The sequence below is a fragment of the Xiphias gladius genome, chromosome 6, assembly GCF_016859285.1.
Source record: "Xiphias gladius isolate SHS-SW01 ecotype Sanya breed wild chromosome 6, ASM1685928v1, whole genome shotgun sequence".
Taxonomy (NCBI): Eukaryota; Metazoa; Chordata; class Actinopteri; order Istiophoriformes; family Xiphiidae; genus Xiphias; species Xiphias gladius.
The window spans coordinates 16377844-16401208 of NC_053405.1; the positions used below are offsets into that span (position 1 = coordinate 16377844).

At 41.4% G+C, this 23365-nt stretch overlaps 2 protein-coding genes across 2 annotated transcripts; one reads left to right on the top strand and one right to left on the bottom strand.

Moving 5' to 3' along the window:
• Nucleotides 1-3325: 3325 nt before the first annotated feature.
• Nucleotides 3326-16723, top strand: LOC120790816 (protein enabled homolog). The gene is made up of 4 exons (XM_040128697.1): nt 3326-4642; nt 8239-9368; nt 12722-12869; nt 16467-16723. Exons 1-2 carry the CDS (start codon nt 3545-3547, stop codon nt 9220-9222), a joined length of 2082 nt encoding a protein of 693 aa, XP_039984631.1. The 5' UTR covers nt 3326-3544; the 3' UTR covers nt 9223-9368; nt 12722-12869; nt 16467-16723.
• mydgf (myeloid-derived growth factor) lies at nt 12869-21196 on the bottom strand. Its single transcript, XM_040128698.1, has 6 exons — nt 20956-21196; nt 19307-19357; nt 19093-19154; nt 18686-18767; nt 16142-16214; nt 12869-14548 (listed from the first exon to the last, which is right to left on the bottom strand). The coding sequence occupies exons 1-6, from the start codon at nt 21115-21117 to the stop codon at nt 14469-14471; spliced, it is 510 nt and encodes a 169-aa protein (XP_039984632.1). The 5' UTR covers nt 21118-21196; the 3' UTR covers nt 12869-14468.
• Between the last annotated feature and the right edge of the window lie 2169 nt (nt 21197-23365).

Below are 23365 nucleotides of genomic sequence, written 5' to 3' on the forward strand. Positions count from 1 at the left end.
CTCCCCTCTGGCAAGCACAGCTATGACAGTCAGCTACGAAGTTAGAAGTCTTTCAAAACTCTTTTTTTTACCCTCTCTTCCTCCCCTTTTCTCTGTCTCTCTTTTGCTCTTTCTTGGTGTCCCCACGTCTCTCTCTCTTCCTCACTCGTTGTAGTCCTCAGAGAGCAGCTGACTGACATGTTGTTCAAGGATGAAAAGCGCGGCGGAGGGGAATCCAAAAGCAAACAACGCAAAAATATACATGAGAGGCCGGGAAAGACAGCGCCGTACGCACACAAATGCACAGAACTCACTGGCGAAGCCCTGAGGATTATCACCAGCATGACACTGGACACGTCAGGGAAGATAGCATCTGCTCACTTCCATATTTGATACCACAAAAAAAGAACATTGTGTTCTCAGGAAACTTCTCTTTTTCACTTTGTGTTAATACAGTGTCATATACAATCGTGTCAACACATATAATCCCTCCCAAACTACACATTTCTGCTGGTGGTGGACACAGAAAGTTCCCAAAGTGCCCTGAGGCATTCACACTGTGACTAAAAGCCATTTTGCACAGGAAATTTAGACAGAAATGTGGCCTTTTGCCTTTCAAAGCACTCCTTTTACATCTAGTTCAAGTTATGTAAGGTGTTCACTGGTGTGAGGTTCTCTCTCTCTCTCTCCCTCTCATTCTGTCTGTGTCTGCTCGAAGAAATTCAACCAGGAAACTGTGTCTGCACTGGCAGTAAAGTTCAGCATGTTACACACATGCACACAACTGAAGCGTCCCGGCACACGTGCTCTGCTGCCTCTCAACGGGCAGCTACACATCTCAAAACAAGCGAGGGAGCGCTACAGGAGGCAGTGGACAAGGTTACAAGGAGGCCATACAGTATGCGCCGCCTGTATTTCCGCCTGCACCTGACTGCTTCACTTATTGTATAGTGAAAACTACATGATGGTGACAAAGAGGCCTCCTATTTGAAAAGCAGCGTCATCATGAGGAGTGGACATGTAAGAAACACCGAAAAGGAGACCCCTCCCTGTCTGTTTTTTTTTTTTTTTTCATTTGTCCCTCAATCACTCACACACACTTTCAGCACATTAATATAATGGATGGAGTAAAGGCAATCAGAGTCGAGAGGCTGCCCAGCCAGCTTTAAAAGGACAGCAACTGTGACAGCTACATATTATTCCAAATCGACTTTAAAATAAGAAATGATTGTATGTTTCGCTGAAATGCTATTTATGGACTTCACAAAGTGGGTGGCTGATTGGACGAAAACTGAGACTTTTAAAAGACTTGAATTCTCGGTCTTTGATACACACACACACATGCACACAGAAACAGAAACAAAAACACATTCAGCTAAACTAAATTTGCAATTTTCAAGTTTTCTGTTACTCTGACTACTTTGACCTCATATTGTACGAGAAAGTTAACAAGGATCATTTCATCGCTGTCCTGAGAAAACCATGTATCTTTAAATGGGTTCAGTGGGTTTATTTATTTACTTAAGAAACAGAAGAATTTTATCAACACATACAGTAACACTTAATCCTTCAGTTTATCTAAAAAAAATCAAAATCGCCACATTTGAAGATACATGGAGAGATATCTGTTTATTTTAGCTTCCATTGAGCCTTTTAGGTGTGTATACTGTATGTGTGTGTATAGCTATGCTTTAATCTTATTGATTTTTTATCACTCTGTTCGGCACTTTGAATTATTTCGAGCATGAGACTGTTCTCTTCGAATGAACTTGAATGATTAACGATTATTTCAAAGTGAAATTGTGTTCTAAATTCTAAGTCTGTAAAGCCTGTTAAACATTAACGCACAGAGACGTATAGATATACAGCACAGTCAGAGTTACATCTTTAAATACAAAAGCATCCTCCCACTATTACATAGAAACAGACTTCAATTGCGTGCACCAGTATGTCGTGAGGAAAAAGGAGCTCTTAAGGATTAATAGCGGCTGCTTTATTACTTCCACTCTTTGTTTTTTTGTTGTTTTTTTTATCCAGACTACTGGTCATTACAGGCTGGCAGCATGCTGGGATCTTCTTAGCCTGCAGATTACAGTTCACCAGCAATATGTCTGCTTTCACTGCCCCCACATACCTGTATAGTCGAATATGTCAGTGAATTAAGTCATTTTTCTACGGGGCACTACCAGAGGAATAGATTGCCAAGCTCACTGCTGAGTGACAGCAAACTGTCGGGGCTTTTGTGTGGCTCTGCTGCTGTCTTTTCATTTCAGATGCTGCCAGAGAGGGAGAGACTCATCCATGCAGCCGCAGTTGAATGAAGAGGCACCTAGGAGGCATCTTTGGGCTTGTCAGACACAAAATATCTAATCCAAATTTGAATGAGAAACCCAAATATAGCAGCTGTCTTTGCATAATGAGAACAAATGGAAGTTGGATATGCGGCAGAAAATAAAACAAGAAAACAACTGGGACGTAACATGACACTATTTGCTGACAGTTACAGTAAACTAGGGAGAGCCTTGCAACAGGCAGGCTGTTGTTTGTGGCCGGGCAGCTTATAGTTTCTGTCAAACTAGTGCTGATCTCTGATCTTGTAGGTCGTAATTATGTGCCCCTATGTCCGCCTACTATTCCTCCTCCATCCCTTCCTGCTGCCATCCTCCCCTACTCCTTTAACCCCCCCTCCGGTATCGTAAGCAGCATTAAATTGTGAAGGGCTGAGCTGGGGAAGGAGTAATCAGATGAGAACAGTGGCAGGGGGAATCACGTGGGTATACGCCGGCTAAAGGGGAATTAAAAATACTGGCGTCTTGATTGAAGTTCAGCTGCTCTCACTGGCAAATGCGATGTGGGGGTAAAGGGGGAGAAAGAGAGTGACAGAGAGGGGAGCGAAAGAGAAGAGAGTTGCAAAGACAGAGGCGATAAGGGGTTTTCAGATGAGAGCAGAAAGTAACAGGGAGAAGAGACAGAGATGGGGAGAGAAGAGGGAAAGAGAGGGAGTTAGAGCAGTGAGAGGGAGTGGGAGGAAGAAAGAGCGAGGATGGGAGGCAGTGCAGCGCAGTGCGGGGGGGAGAGAGAGACAGGGAGAGAGATAGATGTAGAGACAGGAAGCCTCCGCTGCTACTGAGCCAGTGAGACGCAGGCAGGCAGCGAGAGAAGACGGAAAGAGAGAAGCCCTCTGCACCTCCAAGGCCTACCCAATGGGGGGGTGAGGGGCTCAAGAGCAGAGGATAGTGGGAGGAGAAGCAGAAACGGAGGGAAAAGAAGAGGGGAAAAAGGCAGGGCGATAAAATCAGAAACAGGCTTCAGCAGGAAAAGGGGAGTGGGTGGGTGGGATCTGAGCTGAGGAGGGAGAAAGCAGATAAAAGTTTTGGAGAAAGAGTAGGAGAGGGAGAGGGAAGGAGAAAAGAGACTAAAGACAGAGCGGATAGAGTCCATGTTAATGGCAAAAGTAGGAGGAGATTCATGGAAAAAGAGGAAGAAGCTCTGTGTTTCAGGAGGCCTCCTGTGCCTCTTCTGCTTCTTCGTCTTTCTGTGAGGCGGCTGGGCATCATCCATCACCATGTTCTCTGACAGCAGGGTTCCAGCGCCTGGGGAGCAGAAAGGCTTCAAGCCCCACACCCCCCACTTCATCCCGTGGCTGCGCAATAGTCTGAAGTCCCACCACAGCAGTGAGGTGGGGCTCAACAGACCGTACAAATCCAACTCCGAGGCCCGCAACAACGTGACCCCGGTGGAGAGATCGAAAGGGATTGGGTTCTTCTCCGTCCAGGGAAAGAACCGTGTGAAGAGGGGTGACCTTCGGAGTAATGGCGTGGGGATGGCAAGGATGCTGCCGGTGGTGCTGAGGGGGCCCCACATCCTGCAAGGGAGTCTGGGGAAGCAGGAGGAGGACAAGTCTACAGAGTCAGACCCAGACCCCAACACACAGATCAGCACAGGGGACGGGCTGCAGGGTCTTGCCAACAGTTCCACCTCTGCCCAGGACAACCACACTCTTGTTAGGAACCACAGCAGCCAACTGAGCCTCCTTCACTCACAGAATGACAGGACTAGCACTTTAGTGAGGAAATATGGACCACTAGTGGGACCGCCTCCTGCTCCTGCACAGCTCGCTGAGGAGACAAACTGTAAGGTGCCTGTTGTGGTGTGCATGGAGGACAGGAGGGGGAAGGTGTGGGACTATACCAGCCATACCACCTACTGCCAGAGAGACCTCCACTCATCCAGCTGGATCAGCTCAGACACCAAAGGACTAATAGAGAGGCAGCATGGGTTCAGTTCCAGCTTCAGCTACATCAAACAACAGAGCAGGAACTCGCAGAGCCAGAGAGACCTGACAGCGCTGAGGGAACCACCTGTGGAGGGTTTCAATGGGCCCCTCAATGGAGTCATCTTCTCCACTGAGGTTCCTCAGGGAGGCCCTGGCTGTACCACAGCTCCAAAACGCCCCAGGGAACCGAGACCAAGCTCGGAGCGCATTGCAGTCCTGGACCAGAACCAGACATGGGTCCAGCAGAGTCCAAACAGTAAAGGGGAGTCACAGAGGAAGGAAGCAGGCTGCAGCAAGAAGCTGGTTCGAAACCAGATTAAACGGGTGGTGGACAACCTGGAGCAGGTTCTTACAGCGTTGAGGGACGTTCACCAGGAAATGAAAGAGGTAAGGTGACAGATTTTTATTGATTCCACAGAGCTCATAAGAAAGACACAAGAGAAAGACACAAAAAGACAAAATCTATAGTGTCTCATATTCGACCAAGTCACCTTGTGAATCATCACATTTCTCTCCAGGACTGATGAGAAAAAACAAAAACAAATCAGCTCAGAATACAGAGATGTTACTGCATCCTCTAATTCAGACATTTTCCTCATGCAAGAAATGTTTGTGCTTATGCTAAAAAACCTGGAGGGTTTGTACTCTTAGAAATAACAATGCAGGCTACAAATGCACGTCCTCAGCAGAATTTAACATACATTAAAAAGTCAGCAGCAGGGTTGCCTGAATCCAACACAGTCTGCAAACTGTTTTTTCCAATTCTCCTTTGTGATCTGTCTCCAAACATATATAGCTCTCAAGCTCAATTCATGTGTACATTTTCATAGAGGTGAATGAGACAATGGTTATGCTCCATTTGCCTGATGCTTTCAGAGATTGCTGAGATGATGCTGTGTGACATTAGGCAAAGCCCTCCTCTCTGTATCTCTCTTCCTGTCTTTCCTCCTCTAACCTCCCCTCTCATTTCTTCCTCCACTCTCCCTCCTTACGGACAGATGCTGCTCCAGGCACAGCTGGATAGGGTCTGATGCTTTTTAGAATCCATTCACATCTGAGTATCTCTGCCTTGTAGTCCTCATCCAGTAAAAGTGACAACAATCTCGCCTCTTGGCATTTGATCTGCATCTGTGCAGTCACAGCTAAATCCAAGGTACTAACCTCATCTTCCTGGCTGTGAGGCTTTGTGTGACAGAATTAATGATAACACTGATGAAAGAGCATATAGGCTACACAAAAAGGGGAGAAGGAGAAGGGGGAGCAAGCAGGCACTGTGACAGAAAGTCCCAAATTTTCACAACAGCGATGACAGATCAAAGGCAGATAAGGCACCAGAGAAGACTTTGGTCGCACATTTATTTCAAAGCTCTGTTTTATCATTCTGTTGCATGTGCAGCAACCCTCAGCTTTTTTTAATAATCAATTGCTATTATAAACAGGAATTTGAGTGAGCCTATAAAGCATTAGACAGAGACTACACCAATATTACAGCAACATTAAAGACCTCTCTCTCATACAGCAAGAGAAAAAACCCTCACAAAAAAAAAAAAAGCTCACACATGAATGCAATGGTGATCTTCTGCTGATTTCATGATTCATCTCAGGGCTCTCTTCTTCCCTCCCCTGGACTTACAAGCCCTTCTCTTACTATTCTGTTCCCTACCCTTTTTACTTTGGCTTCTGTCTCCTGCCACTCTCCATCGGCCCACCAGATTTCCTCAGACTTTTCTATCCTATCCCAGTCACCTGACTGCCAGATCCACCTTCTCACCTGTCTCCTATTCGCAATCACCTGAGCTGCCCTGCCCACTCATACACCTGTTCCCAGTTTCCTCATTTTCCCAGCCAGTACTTAAACAAGCCATTTCCACCAATTCCTTGCTAGATTGTCTGCTTATGGACCAGTGTGTTTGCCCATATGCCCATATGCCCATATGCCCATATGCCCATATGCCCATATGCCCATATGCCCATATGCCCATATGCCCATATGCCCATATGCCCATATGCCCATATGCCCATATGCCCATATGCCCATATGTCTGTAAGCTTGGTTTTCTTCAGTTCATCAATTGAAGTTCCTTCACTGGACCTGCCTATGTGTGTTTCTGCATTTGGGCCCTCCCTGCCTGTATTGTTACCTCCAGTTGTAACAGCCAAGGCATTTTGGCAGATCAAAAACTTAACTAACTGCATTACGACTCAGAACTTTGAAGAAAACAACAACGGCTTTAAACTGAAAGAGTTAAATGAAACTAAAATGACTGAGCGTTACGAAAAAAACATCCCACAGCACTCATCAGCAGTATTTGCGAAGACCTGAGGGGTCAAAAAACACACTGTTTTTAATAAACACTCTTGAGAGCAGCAGAATAAAACAAGGGTCTTCTGCTCTTTTATCTCCTCTGATTCCTGACATTAACAAGCAGCACCTGCCCAGAGTCACTTGATGCGCATATAGACGCTGTACTTCAAAGTACTATGAAATGCCTCGCCCAAAAGCTACAGCATTTAAAAAAAAAAAAAAAAAAAAGAGATAAACCAGGTCATCTTTTGACATCAGCAAGGATGTTGCTGAACATAGAGAACAAAACAGTAATTCATCTGTTCCAGCAGGGGCCGAGGATTTATCTGTGCACATAGAGCAGGTGGAGAGATAGGTCAAACATTTTCCCCAGTGTAATTTTCTCCAATCTCCCCAGCTTTTGTCATTTTACATGTGTGTGTGTGTGTCTGTGTGTGTGTGTGTGTGTGTGTGTGTGTCTGTTTGTGTTTGTACCAAGAATTTGTCTGCGTATGTGTGTTATGCAAACACTCATGCGCTGCACTCATTTAAATAAATGCATCTAGACATGTATACCTGTGTATATATATTAAATAGTGGGCTTTTCGCTATCCAGTGAGAGGTATTAGAAGGGAATCACACCTAAACTTAGTTTACATGTTTCCCAGAATGGTAATCTCATCCTTTCTAGGCTGAGTTAAACATTTTTGTACTAAGTGGTACAAGCTCATTGGACATACTAACAGATTAGAACTATACATCTGATGAGAGAGCCCACTGCTAAAATGCTGTAAATTATAAATGGAGCCTGATGCAGAAAAATTAATTACCAAAACTTTATCATTTAATATTATCATTGCAATCCAGAGGCTACAGCGCTAGTTCCTTTACGTCTACAATTTAAAGAAAACTCTTTAGATTAATAATACAGTGCTGCACAATGAACTGAAAGTTAACCATCAGAAAATTTCATTATCATGTGAATCATTTTTCATGTACAAATGCCAAATAATCTCTGGTTCCAGCGTCTCAAATGGGAAAATTTGTGTTTTTTATATTTTAGCATGACTGTAGATTGAATATCTTTGAGATTGGAATGTTCGCTGGACAAAACAAGACATTTGAAAACCTCACCTTGAGCTCTGGGAAATTGTCACCAATGTTTTTCTTACACTGGATTGACTATTAATTGAAAAACAAAGATTAAACAACATTGAAATTAAACAACATTGAAAAAAAACATAATTTTCAGTAAAATTGAAGGGGTACTCCAGTGATTTTGCACTTTCATAAAGTTGGGGGACTCACAAAAGACAGATTAAAAACAAAATGCTCAAAATCAAAGCGGCAGATGTCTAGATATCCTGACATTTAGTCTCTAGTATGGGTCATGCTCCAAGAATGCTGGATCTTACGTTTCCCATAAAGCAACTCAATGATTAAACCCTCCCTGCCCGGTAAACACCCACATCATTCACATTCCACACCTCCAGTTTGCAAAGCAGAACTCGGACTAGAAAAGCTCCCTCCAGAGCCACAGAGAACGTTAAACTGTTTTCACATGCTAAGTAGTACTCCTCATGAGACGTAAAATGATCTTCATGTGTAAAATCAGTGGGGCGTTCCCATTTCCATTTAACAGCCTTTTTATTCATCATCATGCTGTGTTTATTTATCCGTTATTGTTTGTATGTTATAGGTGGTGCAGCAGATTGACTATCTAACCTCGTCCATTGATCTGAATGAGGAGGAGCATCATGGGACTAGAGAAGGACACAGTGCCAAACCTTCCAGCGACAATCGCTCCAGTTCAGGTTCCAGCTCAAGCAGTGTGACGTTAGGCAGCACCCAACAGAGGCCCTCAGAGCCTGAAGACCAGCCAGGAACCACAGACTCATCTGGCACCCTCCGGAGAGATCCTCATAGCAGGAACCCATCTCCAGCAAGTGTGCAGCTGTGCAAGGTGTCCTCTGTGGTTTCATCAGAGAGGAGTCGAACACTTCAGTTCACCTGTAGTCTTGGGTCTTCTCCCAGACAAGGCGGGCCGCTGCCGTACAACAATAATCTCCCTTTATCTAGTCCCCCTCAATTTCAAAACCTGACCTCCCATGACCTTACACTGCCTCTCCAAAGAAGGATCCCTGTTCGGCCTCCCACTCCTCTCTCCCCTCTAACAGTAAACCTCCATCCCCCCAACAGCCCCGTTTCACAGCCTAACTCCCCTGGTCCCTCCTCCTCCATCAGAGTCAGCCCTGTCTCCCCTACCTCCCCTCTGTCGCCAAAGCCTCACCCACCCCCCGCCCTTAGCCCGTCTGTTGTCATCGAGACCAAAGTATGGTCTTATAAAACCCCACAAAGCGACCACCTATCTGCTGGCCAGCTCTCTCCATCATCGACTCAGCCTCCATCTGCCAGGTACCCACCCACAGCCTCAGAAACTCAAACTGTGTCCAACACTGACAGAGACAGGCGAGCATCCTCAGCGGGGCCTGTGCACACGGCTTCACAGGTGTGCACTGCCTCTGCAGCCATAGCTAAGCCACCGATAGCACAAGGCCGCCGAGGTCGAAAACCTCCACCTTACCCCCACCACAGACTCTTTGAACACACAAAGAAAGTGAAGGAGCCCCGCAAAGCTCCTCCGTATCCAGAGAAAAGAAGGCTGCTCTCAACCACTGTGTGAGACAACGCGACAGGAGGGGAAGGCTGATTGAACAGAGCCACATTCAGAGCACCAGCCACGAGTCCGCAAAAGTGGAGAGTGATTTAAGGCTCGCCAAGTTGACCTGAGACCGTTTCCAAGGTAACAGGATTTTGACACAACTTGGGGTGAGTATGTCAGGAGCAACAGCTTGGCTCCGCTGAGGTCCTCTTCCCTCTCTCCTTCTAGACAAATCTCTTGAGTATATGCGCCGAACATATACCGGGCATCATAACATCTGTCCAAGTTACTGCTCTGGAAACAAGAGCCTGTATACAGATGCTCACTTTTCAGTCCACGCCTCAGACTACCCCAGATTGTACTGTTAAAGGGTAAAGGAGAAGGTCTAATTAGACAGAAATATGAGAGAAATTGCAATTATTGTAAGATGACAAGACAAAGTAAGAACTGTTTACTTTTGTGCACTTCAACACATGCAACCAGACACTTCCACTCACAAGTATCAGTATTGTCTAGGTCAGATAATTGCTGTCAGGAGTCGTGACGGTATGACAAGAACTCACCGCAGCTCAGGCTACTCTGGTTCAGCAGTGTGAAAGGTACACGCGGGGCAGAAAAGATCTATGATAGATCTGGAGGTAGAAAAGGTCTCAAATTTTGAGAAACTTAGCAAGGCCAGATAAGAAGTGAACAGCCCGAGTGGCTCTGTGCTGACTGGGTCACCAGCCGTCTTGTGGTGCGTGCCAGGGGAGACAGGGGGCAGCTGGCCATGCGTTGTACCCTTCACCGGGCCCCTGGTGTTACAAAAATCCCATCTCTTTTGCTGCCTCTGGCTTGACCGACCCGGCGACAATCTCCATCTGTTCCCCGCCAAATGTCAGCAGATGCAAAGAGAGAGAAATGGGGGGCAGGTGTGTGAGAGAGTAAAGAGAGAAAAAAAGACACTGGATGCTGGTCAGATGGATAGCATAAATACAGCACAGCAAATCATCCATTCATTCAAGACATCTGATGTCGTTCTCTCTTAAATGTTACTGAAGTGCATCTAAATGCCTTCATTTGTCTCTTTCTTTTAAGGATAAAACAAGTGTCATTCCATATGTTTCTAGTTGTAAATGAATCAAGTGAAAAGACTAAAACCAACAATGTGTTTGTCCGTCTCTCATTACTTTCTGACTTTGCTACCCTTGTCCGTGGCACTCAGTCTCAAGCCCATTTGTTCTTACTGAAGAAGTAAATCTTTAAAAGAAATACCCATAAATATATAGTTTTATTCTTAAAAAGAAACTCAGTGATTTCTTAAAACAGCTCCCCACTGTAGTTTTTAGCAAACGTTACTCAAACACGAGTAAATAGTGCATTTGTTGGGACTATTGTCAACAGTGGATTAATACACATTCGACACTCTTGTGAGTATTTCTGGCAGCAGGATGGTGTATGTGGTATTGACTCAAAATAAATCACAGTGCTCATCTTTGAAATGAAGCAACATGTCACCTAGTGCAACAATGTGGCACTGATGTGTTTTTAATAGCTTTTAGAAAGCAATGGAGGTCTATGGCAAAAAGGAATGAGCTGTATCAGTATTGGACAAGAACACATACACAAAAAGAATAATTCATTGTTTTGGTCTTTTCATGGGGTTTATTGACATTCAGAAAATTATAGTATATCACTTACTTGAATAAGACTGAGAGTCTACAGCCATGCTGATGGCTTAGTAAGGCTGAACTTAGGCAAAGAGGTCTGAGCTAAATGCTAACATTATCACGCTAACGTGCTGATGTTAAGCAGGTTTAAGCAATAAACACAAAGTACAGCTGCGGCTGATGGGAATGTTGTTAGTTTAGCAGGTATTTTATGAAGGAGCAAAATAGTGGGCCAAGTGAAATTTTAACCTGATGATGGCGGGTCACAAGATAAATTTGAGGGGTTGTGAGATGATGAAAAGAAAAGGAAAGCCATAAAGAAAACGTTTTAATGCCAGACAAAGTTACGCATATTTTTCCAGACTTCCTAAGCTTAAAAAATGTTAGGAACCATTATACAACATGAAAAGTCAGGGAATCACCAAAGTAACTAGGACTTGTCCTATGGGCACCATGAATGTTTGTAGAAAATTTAATGGAAATCCATTTAATAGTTGTTAGCTACTTCAGTCTGGACCAAAGTGGTGAACCGACCAGCTATACGCCGCTAGCATGGCTAAAAATGTTTCTGATCAAAGGTCTTTAATGCACGCCATAGTAATTTAAGTCTGTGCTCTGCAGCATCGAGTGTATAAATTTTCCTAATGGTCGTACTGTGGGGGGAAAAATTGAAAGTAAACAACTGGTAGCAGATGGTAAACAGTAGTGATATGTGTTAAGGGTTTGGATGCGAGCAGAGAGGCAGCTCTGAGTCTTGGGGAGACAGACTGAACTGATAGCTGAACTGTAAACAAAGAGCCATTTTGCTACAAAGACTTATCAATCATCGAACATCTTGAGAACAAAGTGTCAGGTTTTTTCCACAAGGCCACAAAACTGGAAAAGAGAGTCTGAGGTAGTCGCAGCTTTGCTAGAAGATGCTTTAATTACAAGTGGGAGACTCTCAGGGCGTTTTTTGGCGCAGCTTGTTGCAATCTTGATGAAACTCAGCTCTGTCCAAGTGCTACTACACAGATTTTTTTCTGGATGAAATTCAGAAGCATTATAGTCACAGTCATGGCTCTATTTTACATTACAACAGTGCTAAATTGCATGTAGTTGTTGAATCATAAACTTTAAACCACTGATGCCAGTTTGAGGACAATCAAGAATACTGATTTTCTCTTGGCTTAACATAAAATGAATAAATCCCTCCTGACTCTATATCTCCATAAGCCCACAAAGATCTCTATACATTCCCATATGTACCTCTGGATTTAGTAGATCCTCCCCGCAAAGCCTTTCTCCCCCAGAAATTAAGAAGAAACAATGGAAGCGCTTTATCTCATGCAAACATTTATCCTAGGACAATATATGTTAATTGAGTACGCTTACAGCATGCGTTATGAACATTATGAAGAATTTAAAGATAATTCATTATAATACTTATTTTAATATAAATTTTCATATGAAGTCTCATTTGTATGATGAGAAACTGTCTTTTTCCTATGCTGCACAGTTTAAATTAGGAATATATTAGTGCTGGTACTAAAACTACAGTTATTTTGGAAAGATATGGCAGAGGCATAAAAATGGTCTCTGCCATGTTCGCTTTGGCCCGGCTCTGACAGTGCTCAGAATATTTAATGCATCTTCACTGGAGCCATTTCTCTTCTCTTTTCATGTTTACCCTTTAACGAGACTGTGGGTGGTTCAATCAGATCTTGACTGACATAACAAGACAAAAACCCCGGACTTATCTCCAGAACAGTGACAGCATGTCTTTATTGAAACACCCATCACATTTCATCATGAATCAGAACAATCAAGTAGAAAAAGAAAAAAAGTAAAAAATAAGTAACATCTAGCGTGTTCTTTTCATTCCGGGTCAGGATCTGGACATGGTTATTTCCTGTTGTGACCCCGGAGGGAGCCTCGACGGTGAGAAAAGGGACACAAAAACATCCCTGCTGAACATTTACTGAACTCCAGAGGATCACCTCTAGACAGACGAGAGAAACAAAACCAAGACCAAACAAGGTAGGAACCTTAGAAAGTAATTCGACCACAGAGTCAAATCAGCACAATCCTCAAATCTGAAATCAATCCCCAGAACTCATCCCCTGGACGCTTGTGTGGATCTAAGAGGGTTGGATCCGTGTAAGGAAGATAAAGGCAATCCTTCTCGCTACATGAAAGCAGGGAGAGGAAGGGGACCTATAATAATGATGTACTTCTGAAACATGCACAATATCCTTGCTGAGCCACACGTGACACTGTAGGATGAAAAAAAAAAAAAAAAAAAGGGGTTCAAGAGCCAAATGTCTGTGCTCACACTATATTATAGCTTTTTGGTTACATTTTACATAATGTCACTGAAAGTTCACTAAAATAACCTAAAACTAGAAGAGTCCATTAAACATAAGAGAAATACGGGGTTTTGTGACCATTGTTGCATTGCCAGCTACAGGTGTGTAATGATTTTTTTTTTATGACTTTTGGTTCCTCAGATCTTCATGTAAAATTTACATCTTACCTGATAAATCTCTGAGGACCCAAACATCATAAAATGAGTCATCGACGGTGTGCCTGATTTCTTGGTTCTTCCACAGTCTGAGTTTTTCAGTTGACATACCGGTCAGTGAGACTTTCTGGTTCATATAAACTACGCTCAAGATTTAAAAAAAAAAAAAAAAAAAAAAAGGAAGAAAGAAAAATCTTTCAGAACTTTGGAGGCTCCATTCCTTCTTCTATTTTCTAACTGGAGAGTTTTTACAATTATTTCACATTTATATTCTTTGAGATTTATCCAAAAATGCCTTACAGTGTTCAAAAACATGATCTTCATTGTATACTGTATATTGTTCTCTTAATACCATATGATGAGGCTATCTGCTCTATTACAAGTATCACTTCTGGCTATAAACAAGCAGAAAACAAAAACTTATCACAAATAACAGTCATTTGTGATTTAGGGGAGATCAAATGTGGTGCTCTCAGCTATCTGGAACAGATGAAGATAAACAGAGAGATGACGACAGAGAGAGAGGCGTCGTCTAAACCGCAGCTCAGAACCGAATGAAATTGAGGAATGTTTTATTGTTTGTGCGTGTGCCACGACGATATTGGGGATTACTCACTTTCCTCTCAGGATTACACAAGATGGATTAATCCCTCTCTACCCTAAATATGTTATCTATACTCTACAAACCCCCAGACACCAATCCTCTATACATTCACATATGTCCCCAGTGGATCAGGGCAGATTTATTCTCTGTAAATCTTAAGAGCCTTCAGAAACTAAAAAACAACTATGGAAGCACTTTATCTTAAGGCAGAATTCTAAATAGGACATTACGTTTAAAAAAAAAAAAAAAAAAAAAAAAAAGTTTTATTCCCATGTAGCATAAATCCATTGCGGTAAGAAAATACCAGGTAATTAATGTACTGGCACACAAAGTGCTGCAAAGGCAGTATCAGTATCATCCTAGTTAGAGTTTTGGTTGTCACTTAGGAAGAACTCTCCCAAATCCTTCCTTCATTGACTACTGCACTGAAACACAGAGGCCTGACTCAGAGCTCACCAAGTTGCTCTGATTGGTCAAAACATGACCAAAGCTGAGTCAGACTTCCGACCAATTACAGCTCATCGTGTTGTGTCCGTCCGATGGCGGTCAGCTTGGAGAGTTGGGCGCTGAACTTTCCTTCGTTGTGGGTCACTAGAAAGTCAGAGAGGAGAGTAAATTGACGTCACAAACAATATCATTACAAAAATAAGGACACACAGAGTCAGCGATGCAAATCACCTGAATCCAGCCAGCTTCATCTGACTGCAGAGCTGCAGTGTATCATAGTGTATCCGCTTTGTCCTTCAGATAACTTTGGATAAAAGGGTTGAGGAGTCTTAACCCGTTTTTATTTGTCCAGAGAAAAAGAAAACGGGTGGGATACAAAGCTAAGAAAAGAAAATTAGCAATACAGGCCAAGTATGTAGTTCTTAATTATTAGTATTTGAATAGAAAGTGGGTGTTACTAGACTTACTCATATACATCGGTTGTTTAGTAGTAGGACTGAGTAGTTAGCTCTGGGTGGGTGATTATTTCAGCATTCCAACAACACCTGTCGAATGTTCGTGTCTTTTAAACGTTAAAGGAATAGCTGAGCATTCTGGGAGCTGCACTTGGTTGCTCTTTTTCCGAGAGTGACATGAAAAGATCAACATCAATCTCGTGCCTTTGTTTCAACTACAGAGCTGGAGTCAGGATGTGGTTAGCCTATCTTCACATAAAGACTTGAGGCAAGGGGAAAAAGCTAGCTTGGCCTAGCCTACCAATTCCTCTTAAAGTTCAATAATTAAGTTGTTGTATGTCATTTGCTTAACCACTACATAAACAGAGATGTAAAAATAACAGTTTATGGCTATAAGGGGAGTTATGTGGTGTAATTATGTCTTTGTAAAGTTCAGGTCACAAATGAATTGAAATGGAAGTAAGTAATAAATTATACAAATACAAAATCTTTAAATAATTTAGTGTTTTACAGCCAAAAGCTGAGTTGTGTGTCTATATGGATGTGTAACAGGGACTGGAAGCCAGTGTCTTATTTTATTAGTTATTTTACAAAACACACACACACAAATATATGACAGCAGCTATAAAAATCTTCAGTTTTTACACTCATTGCCTCAACGATTACTTTCTTTGCCTGCAGGTGGCGACATTGACGTGTGTTAATCTGCAGGTCTAAACTGAAATTACTTTTCTTTCCAATAGGTGGTGCTGGTTTGTCAGTGGAAAAGCTGGTCTGTCCATGACTAGACAGCTCCCTCATGTGGAAAATCTGCAGCCTGCTAAACATGAACATGCTTTTGGTTTGTGACGGACTTACAGGCCAGTTCACTGATGTACTTCTATGGCAATTTACCTAACACTGTTAAGGAGTCTGAAATTGTGAAATTGTTTTCCAGAAGAGGATTATAATTAAATCTGTGGTAGTTAGTGAGTTGTTGAGTCTGTAAGTCTCTGTGCTATTGTGTCTAATCTGCTGAAAATTGCAGTTTACAGTAAATTTCTGTCCAGTGTGACTTGTCAAATGTTGCTAATCTCAGTCTGGTACTGAAGCCACAGTGGAAATTTTCGGCAGAAACTGAACGCTACAGGGACAAATGGCAATCCACTCACAGATGGAGCATATGCTTTACAGGGAAAATCAGCAGGGAGCCCACAAACGTGATGAGAGAGGGAGGGAGGCAGGCTGACAAGACATCCAGTGGGATTTGATTGAACACTTGGAAATATAATCAATTTCTCACCTGTTGAGTCTCCTACTGTAAATTCCTCCGGTTTCAAAGGCACGTCACTCTGTCCTGCTGCTGCTGTCTGTGACTGGAGGCACACACAGCAGCAGTGATGAAGAGGGGGATGAGAGGAAAAAGAAACAGAATGAGAGGCGGCACAGCAGACGGCATTTTTTTTTTTTTTTTGCAACAGAAGGGCTGGGAAAGTTGGTGAATGTGACAACAAGGTCAAGGAGAGGCTGTGTGGGGGTGGCAGGTGCGTGTGTTTGTGTACTCGAGGTTATTCCTGTCCCATCATTTAGTGAAGTTATTTTTTTGTGTGTTTGCCTTCTACTTGCAGGGCACAGAGCCAGAGCAGGAGGAGGAAACATGTGCTCTCACTAATGACAGAGTGTCAGGACTGTCCTTGCAAGGGGAGGGAGGCGTGTCAAGGTGTGCTTCACTTCAACGACGACCACATCAGACACGGCAGACCTCCGCTAAGTGACTGAGCTCAGAGAGAGTCCAGACATTAACCTTCCTTCAGACATTATGTGAAAAGACACAACGATTCTGAATTTGACTTCCTGGACTAATAAAGTCTTTACATTACTTTGACCGTCTCTGTTTGTGTTGGTTTGTCAAAGTTGGTACAAGCCGGGATGTGGACGTATGGAGCACATGGTGGGTTTCCATGGTGACATACAGTAAGTATGAGAGGAGGGGACATGTAGTAAAGACTAAGACGGGTCCAAAGTTCAAGTCACAGTGTGTTTTATTCAATTCTGTTCAGGACTTTACAGCACAGTCACTGCTCAGTCTCTCAGATGATGATGTGAGGTGACATTTAATGTTACACAGCCATATTGTTTATTGTTTATGTTTTGGATTAAAGTATTAGAACTGCCAGATCTCGCCCCAATTTCCAACTGGCAGCTGTGCTTAAATTCCGAGCTGAAACGATTAATTAGTAATCTGCAAAAATGTTGATAACTGATTAATCGTTTAAGGCATTTATCAAGCAAAAGTGTGAAACACTGCATGGTTCCAGCTTCTCAGATGTGAGCTTTTGCTGCTTTTCTCTGTTTTATATCGTCATAAACTGAATATCTCTTAGTAATAAGTGGCGGTCTACTTGGGCTTTAGGAAATTGAGATGCACATTTTCCAATTTTTAAAGGACATTTTATACACTAAAGTAATTGCTTTAACAGAAAAATAAGAAATACATTAATCAGTGATGTAAACAACAAGTAGTTGCAGCTGTGCTGAAATCTCTCCAGATCTCAGTGAACTTCACGACACAAAGGTCTGGCTAGGCGAGTTTGGTGACGCCTGAATCCCATTTTTACATTAATGTTACATGCATTAACATATGCATATCTTGGAAAGAGGCCCACAGTGGCACAACAACAAATTGTGACATTACATGTGACACTGATCTTTTTAGTCACAGAAACCAAGATAACATGGTGACAGCTGTTTTCTGTTTTCCATCAAGTTAAGAAACTGGAGGACAGAAAAATCAGCTTTGAATTATAGCCCTTAACCTGATATTATTAAGTAGTGCTGTATTGCTTGTGAATAGGTGGATGGTTTATTACTTGCAGGCCATGAATAAAATGTTCACCACCAATATTTTGCCTTGATTTCCTGAGATTTGTGCAGACGCTTTAAATTCTACCCCCCCTTAAATCCTTTGGGCTCAGAATGAGAAGCTTTAATCTCTACACTGACAGGGTGCCTGAGACAGCGAGGTAATATCAAGGAAAAAATCTTTACTACACTTTGTCTTTGTTAGGTAGTAAAGTCCTGTGAGCTTTTTTAACTGTCCAACATAAGCTCCACTCCAACTAATCACTAGGAGTAGGAGAAAGGCTGAGGAGCAAAAATGCATGAGACAGTTGGTCATGTGTTAACAGTATTATAACTATACTGTGCAGGTTATGGTGCAATTGGGCTTCGGGAAAAGTTCAAAACTGTGGACTAGGGATGTGCAAAATATATATATATATATATATATATATATATATATATATATATATATATATATATATATATATATATATATATATATATATATCTATATATATATATATATATATATATATATATTTTTTTTTTAAAGATAAACTACGTACTAGTTAACAGGTTAGACCAGTATTTCACGAAAAGAACCTGCATTGAAATTGGGGTTTTAGTCAGAGAAAGAGGCAAAGACACATGTACAAGATTTCTGTTTCTGTTGTTGCCGTTTAAGTTTAGTCAAGTTTAGATTTTTATCTTGTTTTATGATATAACTGAATGAGATCTACAATGGTGCTCTCTCTTTAAAAATGACAATCTCACACAAATTCTAACTGATATACAAGCCATGTTGTATGTGGTTGCCTGAATCCCTATATTGAATTTTTAGATGCCATTATTGGCAGTTTTTTATAACATTAAACTCAGCAGCAGTTAGTATTCAGAAGTATTCAGCTGCTGATGGCCAAACTGGCTGCTGAGACAAATCATGTGAACAGGGTTAGCAAACATGATTTGCATATAGCAGTGTATAACAGTGTTTCTTTATACTTACATATGCGTTGGCATAATCAATTTTGGTTCCCTTCAGTTCAGCTTTGAACTGAGTGAAAAACAGGTACGATTTCCCCTGAGGCCTGGCAGAAATGAAAAAGAAATATTTGTTATCAACTTTAAGTCATTTGGAATGAGTACATTCATCCACTTATGAAATCCGGCATGAATACATTTTAAACCCGCTGTTGGAAACTTTGGGGGTTTACTTGTCTTTGTACATCTCCTGTGACTGTCACAATTAACTAAAATCACGAAACGACTCAGTGTAAACAGAGACAGATAGGACAGATTGTCACTGAAGTCACACTGAACATCAGGGTCACTGAGCTGAAGATGAGTCTGGCTACAGACAGCTCTGTATGCACTGAGTGTGTGTGTGTGTGTGTGTGTGTGTGTGTCTCTCACCTCCACACAGAACAGGAAAACAGTGTGTCCTCGTCACTCAGGCCCACACTCATCAGCCATTGCTATTTGGCACGAAAACAGAAGAACACTGATGCTTAAAACCTGCTGTAATTAAAAATCAATAATATGATGAATCATTAAAATCATTAAAAGGCTATATATATACATATATAGAGAGAGAGAGTGAGAGAGAGAGAGAGAGAAACTGACTCACCTCATTGGTTCCCCCTTGTGAAGCATAAGTGAATGAGCATTCATACTCCCTCTGTAAGAAAAGAGTGTAACATTGAGGTAGTTAGTGTATAGTTAAACTCGCACATTACATTAATTACTTTGACATGCTATTCAATAACAATTTCCATTAATCTACTAATTTTTCGTGCCACACAGTTATACCTGAACAGGAGGGGTAATTCAGATTGCTGCTCGGTATCAGGAGTGAGTGTCAGTGTTGATTTGATTGTTAAAAATACCTTCACAGCTTTTTTTTTTTTTTTTAAACATGTTCTAAAGAAAATCACAGTTGTAAGTAATGTCATTATACATGGCTGCATTTCATTTAGAGCTGGAACAATTAGGTGATTAATCGATTATTTAAAATAACTGGGAACTATTTTGTTGATTAAACGTTAAAGTAATTTTCAAAGCAGATCTGGTGAAAAACAAAGCCAATTCTCTGATTCCAGCTTGTTAAATGTGATAATTTGTTGCTTTTCTTGGTCATACATTATTGTAAATTTTATATTTAATGGGTTTTGGAGTGTTGGTTGAAGAAAACATGACGTCACCTTCGGCTCTGCCCTGTACCTTGAAAAACTGTGCACAAGTGTTGCACAATTGGTGCTGTTTTAAAGGCAAAGGGTGGCTACACCAAATATTGATTTGATGTACGTTTTTTTTTTACGTCTTTTCTCTATACTGAACTTTGTATGGAGTTAATGGATACATAAAAACTATTTCCTTGTGTTATTTTTAAAAGGCATCCCCACTTTAATTTAAGTGCCTAAAACTTTTGCACAGTACTGTAAACGGTTCAGTCTCATGGGAATTCAGTGTACTGCTTTCAGTTTCAGTTTTATATTATTTCATATGTGATTTTGTAACCCTTTGCCATATCGGGACGCCTATCAATATCAAAAAAACTATCCTTATTACTGGTAATATGATAATAATGGCTTACACCATATTTGGCAGCCCTACCCAGAGGCCACACTAATGTTATTAGTAACACTTGTGCTTTTTCTGCCATGACAGGTCAAAATGTCTGCTGTGAAAAAGAGCCTATTGTGATTGACATTTGTTATTAATTTAGCGTATTTTATTGAGAAATGCATGAACAAATAATAGAAAAAATAAAAATGAGTAATTGACAGTAAAAAACAAACAGACAAGTAATTAGTCGCAGGCTTAATGCAGGCATCACATTAATCCTTCCTTTCAAACTCAACTAGAACAGCAGCTCTCATTCATTAGAGCTGTTAGCCAATGAGAGGAGCCGCTGTGGCAGCGACGTGTCAGCCTCTCACGGGCCGTGTCGTCATCACGCTGCAACCACATCTGAATGTAGTTTTTTTTCCACTTTTGTGGTTATAAATGTCAAATACATCAAACGTAAAAGAGTTAAATGACTGAAACAACTCTATACGACCCGTAATATGTTTGCTTCTGTTATTAGACTCTTAATAACCTAATCAGCAACAATGGAGCGAGTACAATAACATACACGGTGAATTGGACTACATTCAAACGTGCCGAGGACGGTACACATATAGATTGAGCATGGTCACAGCAACGTATAGGGTGGCGTTTAAAGACGTACGCTAACAGTGTAAAATAAAGAGGATACTCGATGCAGTCACTTACAATCCCCTCGGTGAAAGTGTGCACCACTCCTCCCGGTTTAACGTTGAACTCCACCGTCTTCGTCCGCTCGGGAGAAGCCCCAGCCGGGACAAACGCAGAAACCGACACGAACACGAACACAAACGCCAACTTCATGACACACAGGTTAATTTCAGTCGCCATCTCTTCCTGCTATGATGTGTGGTGGCGGTGTATCGCTGAGAGTGGCAGCCCGGGTTATCCCGTACCCCGTCGCATGCGATTGTCGTCACCCCCCGCGTCACATGCCATACTAAATAAATAAATAAATAAAAACATAAACAATTTAATAAAAAATACCAGTATCTCGAGCTCACCAGGCAGAGAATAAAAATCATCCCCTGTTTCGTGCATCTTAAAAAAAACAAGATTGGCATTATAAAATTATAGAATTTATTTTCACAGGACTGTAACGTTACCGCTCTTGGCCACACAGTGTCGCCCCATTTCGACCAATTTTATACTGTGTACATTTATACTTTCAACAGGACAGATATGACTACATTTGAATTTAGACGAGGGCACTCCAGTTAAAATCACACACCTTGAAGGTCTAAAAAATATTTAACGTAGCTTTCAGTTGTCATGGAAATTAACTACATACATTTACTTAAATACTGTACTTAAATACAATTTTGACATACTTGTACATAGATAGATAGACTAAATAAAGTATAATAATAATAAATAAATATAAAAGTACTTACTTTTTATTCGACTACATTTATCATATAGCTTTAGTTTCTTTGCCAGTTCAAATTATTAATACAAAATATAATCAACTAATAAATCATGATGATTTATTATAGATTAAGCTACCCAGCAGTATATAAAGTATTTGAAATGAGCGCCACCTTTTCCAGCTGCAACAATAAATTAATGCTTACACATTAATAGTTATAATCCAATTATACCATATATATGGTTCTGAAATGGTTAATTCTGCATAATGAGTACTTTTACTACTGGTACTCTTGGTATGTTTTGATGCGAATACTTACTTGAGTAAAATGTCAATACTGGCCTTTTACTTGTAACAGAGTATTCGTACACTGTGGTATTTGTACTTTAATTTAAGTAAAAAATCTGAGCACTTCCTCTGCCACTGGTAAACAGTCAAGTTCATCCATGACCGTGGAAATAGCAAACAAATTAAGATCAGATCTATCTCCATGACAACAGACTCCATCCAATGATGATTATCATATGATGGTGAAAACCTCCAGAAAAAGCTAGGATGTAGGAATGTGAGCTGGGACTGTTTTGTAAATCGCAGTATTCGATTTTTAAAAACTTAATAGCTACTCATGGTACATCAGAGAGGGAACACTCTGGATCCAATCCGTGTCTGAGAACTGTCAGAGGGCTGTCAGGAGAAAAAGGAGCATCGTTTCATTCACACACACAAAAACACACCTCTTTGTGCTTATATCTGCATCTCTCTTTTACTTTTATATACACCTTTTTTGTGTATTTATGTATATCTTTGGTATTGTCTTTGGAGGATTTAAAATTTCATTACCCAAGCTTTTTTTGTTAGGCGCTGTCAAAATACCATGCTTTGTATCTTCTGATGAGTGAAATATCCTTGTGATAAGCCTCAAAGGAATTGCTAACCCTGCATACTTGTGCCTTGTAGTGCTTGTATTCAGGTTTACTGTACATTATATAGTAAACTGTGAGAACAAGGTTCATCCTCTTATGCCAATTTTTCAAAAAACTAGACTCTAGCCTGCCAACATGTTTGTTCAGTCTTATAACAACCACTGCACATGTACGTTCCTCTTGTTTTCACAGTAGAGCAACATTTTCTGTTACAGGAGACACCGAGAGTGTCATGTCTGCTCCCGCATGTCTGCATGTACTGTATGTGTACGTGTGTTTTTAAATGCATGTGTCTGGAGCCATAAAGAATCCTCCTCACGAAACCTGACAGATGAACATGTTTGGTACGAAAGGAGAGCCCTTAACTTTGTCGGTCACTCATGTGTAAAAAAAACATAAAACAATACGTGCATTTAGAACCGAATTCAGGCCAAAAATAACTGGAGGCTTTCAGTTGAATAACCTGTCCACCCCCATCACCCTTCTCTTCACCCTTCTCCCCTGTTTGCAGCCTCATCCGGACCACCACCCTGCCCAATCCCACTTCCCGGCCCAAGAATAATACAATAACAGGATTAATAACAGCATGCATTCACTTAGACAGCCTGTTGAGCGTTTTAATATTTACTCAGCAGATCCAGGAGAGAGAGCGCAGGGGTCGTTAGGCACATATTCTTCTATTTCAAACAGGGAAAGCTGTTAAATCTGTAGTGATGTGGTCAGACTCAGGGAGTCCTCATCCTGACCAGGTAAACATCATTTCCTCTTTCAGGATGTCAGATGGCAG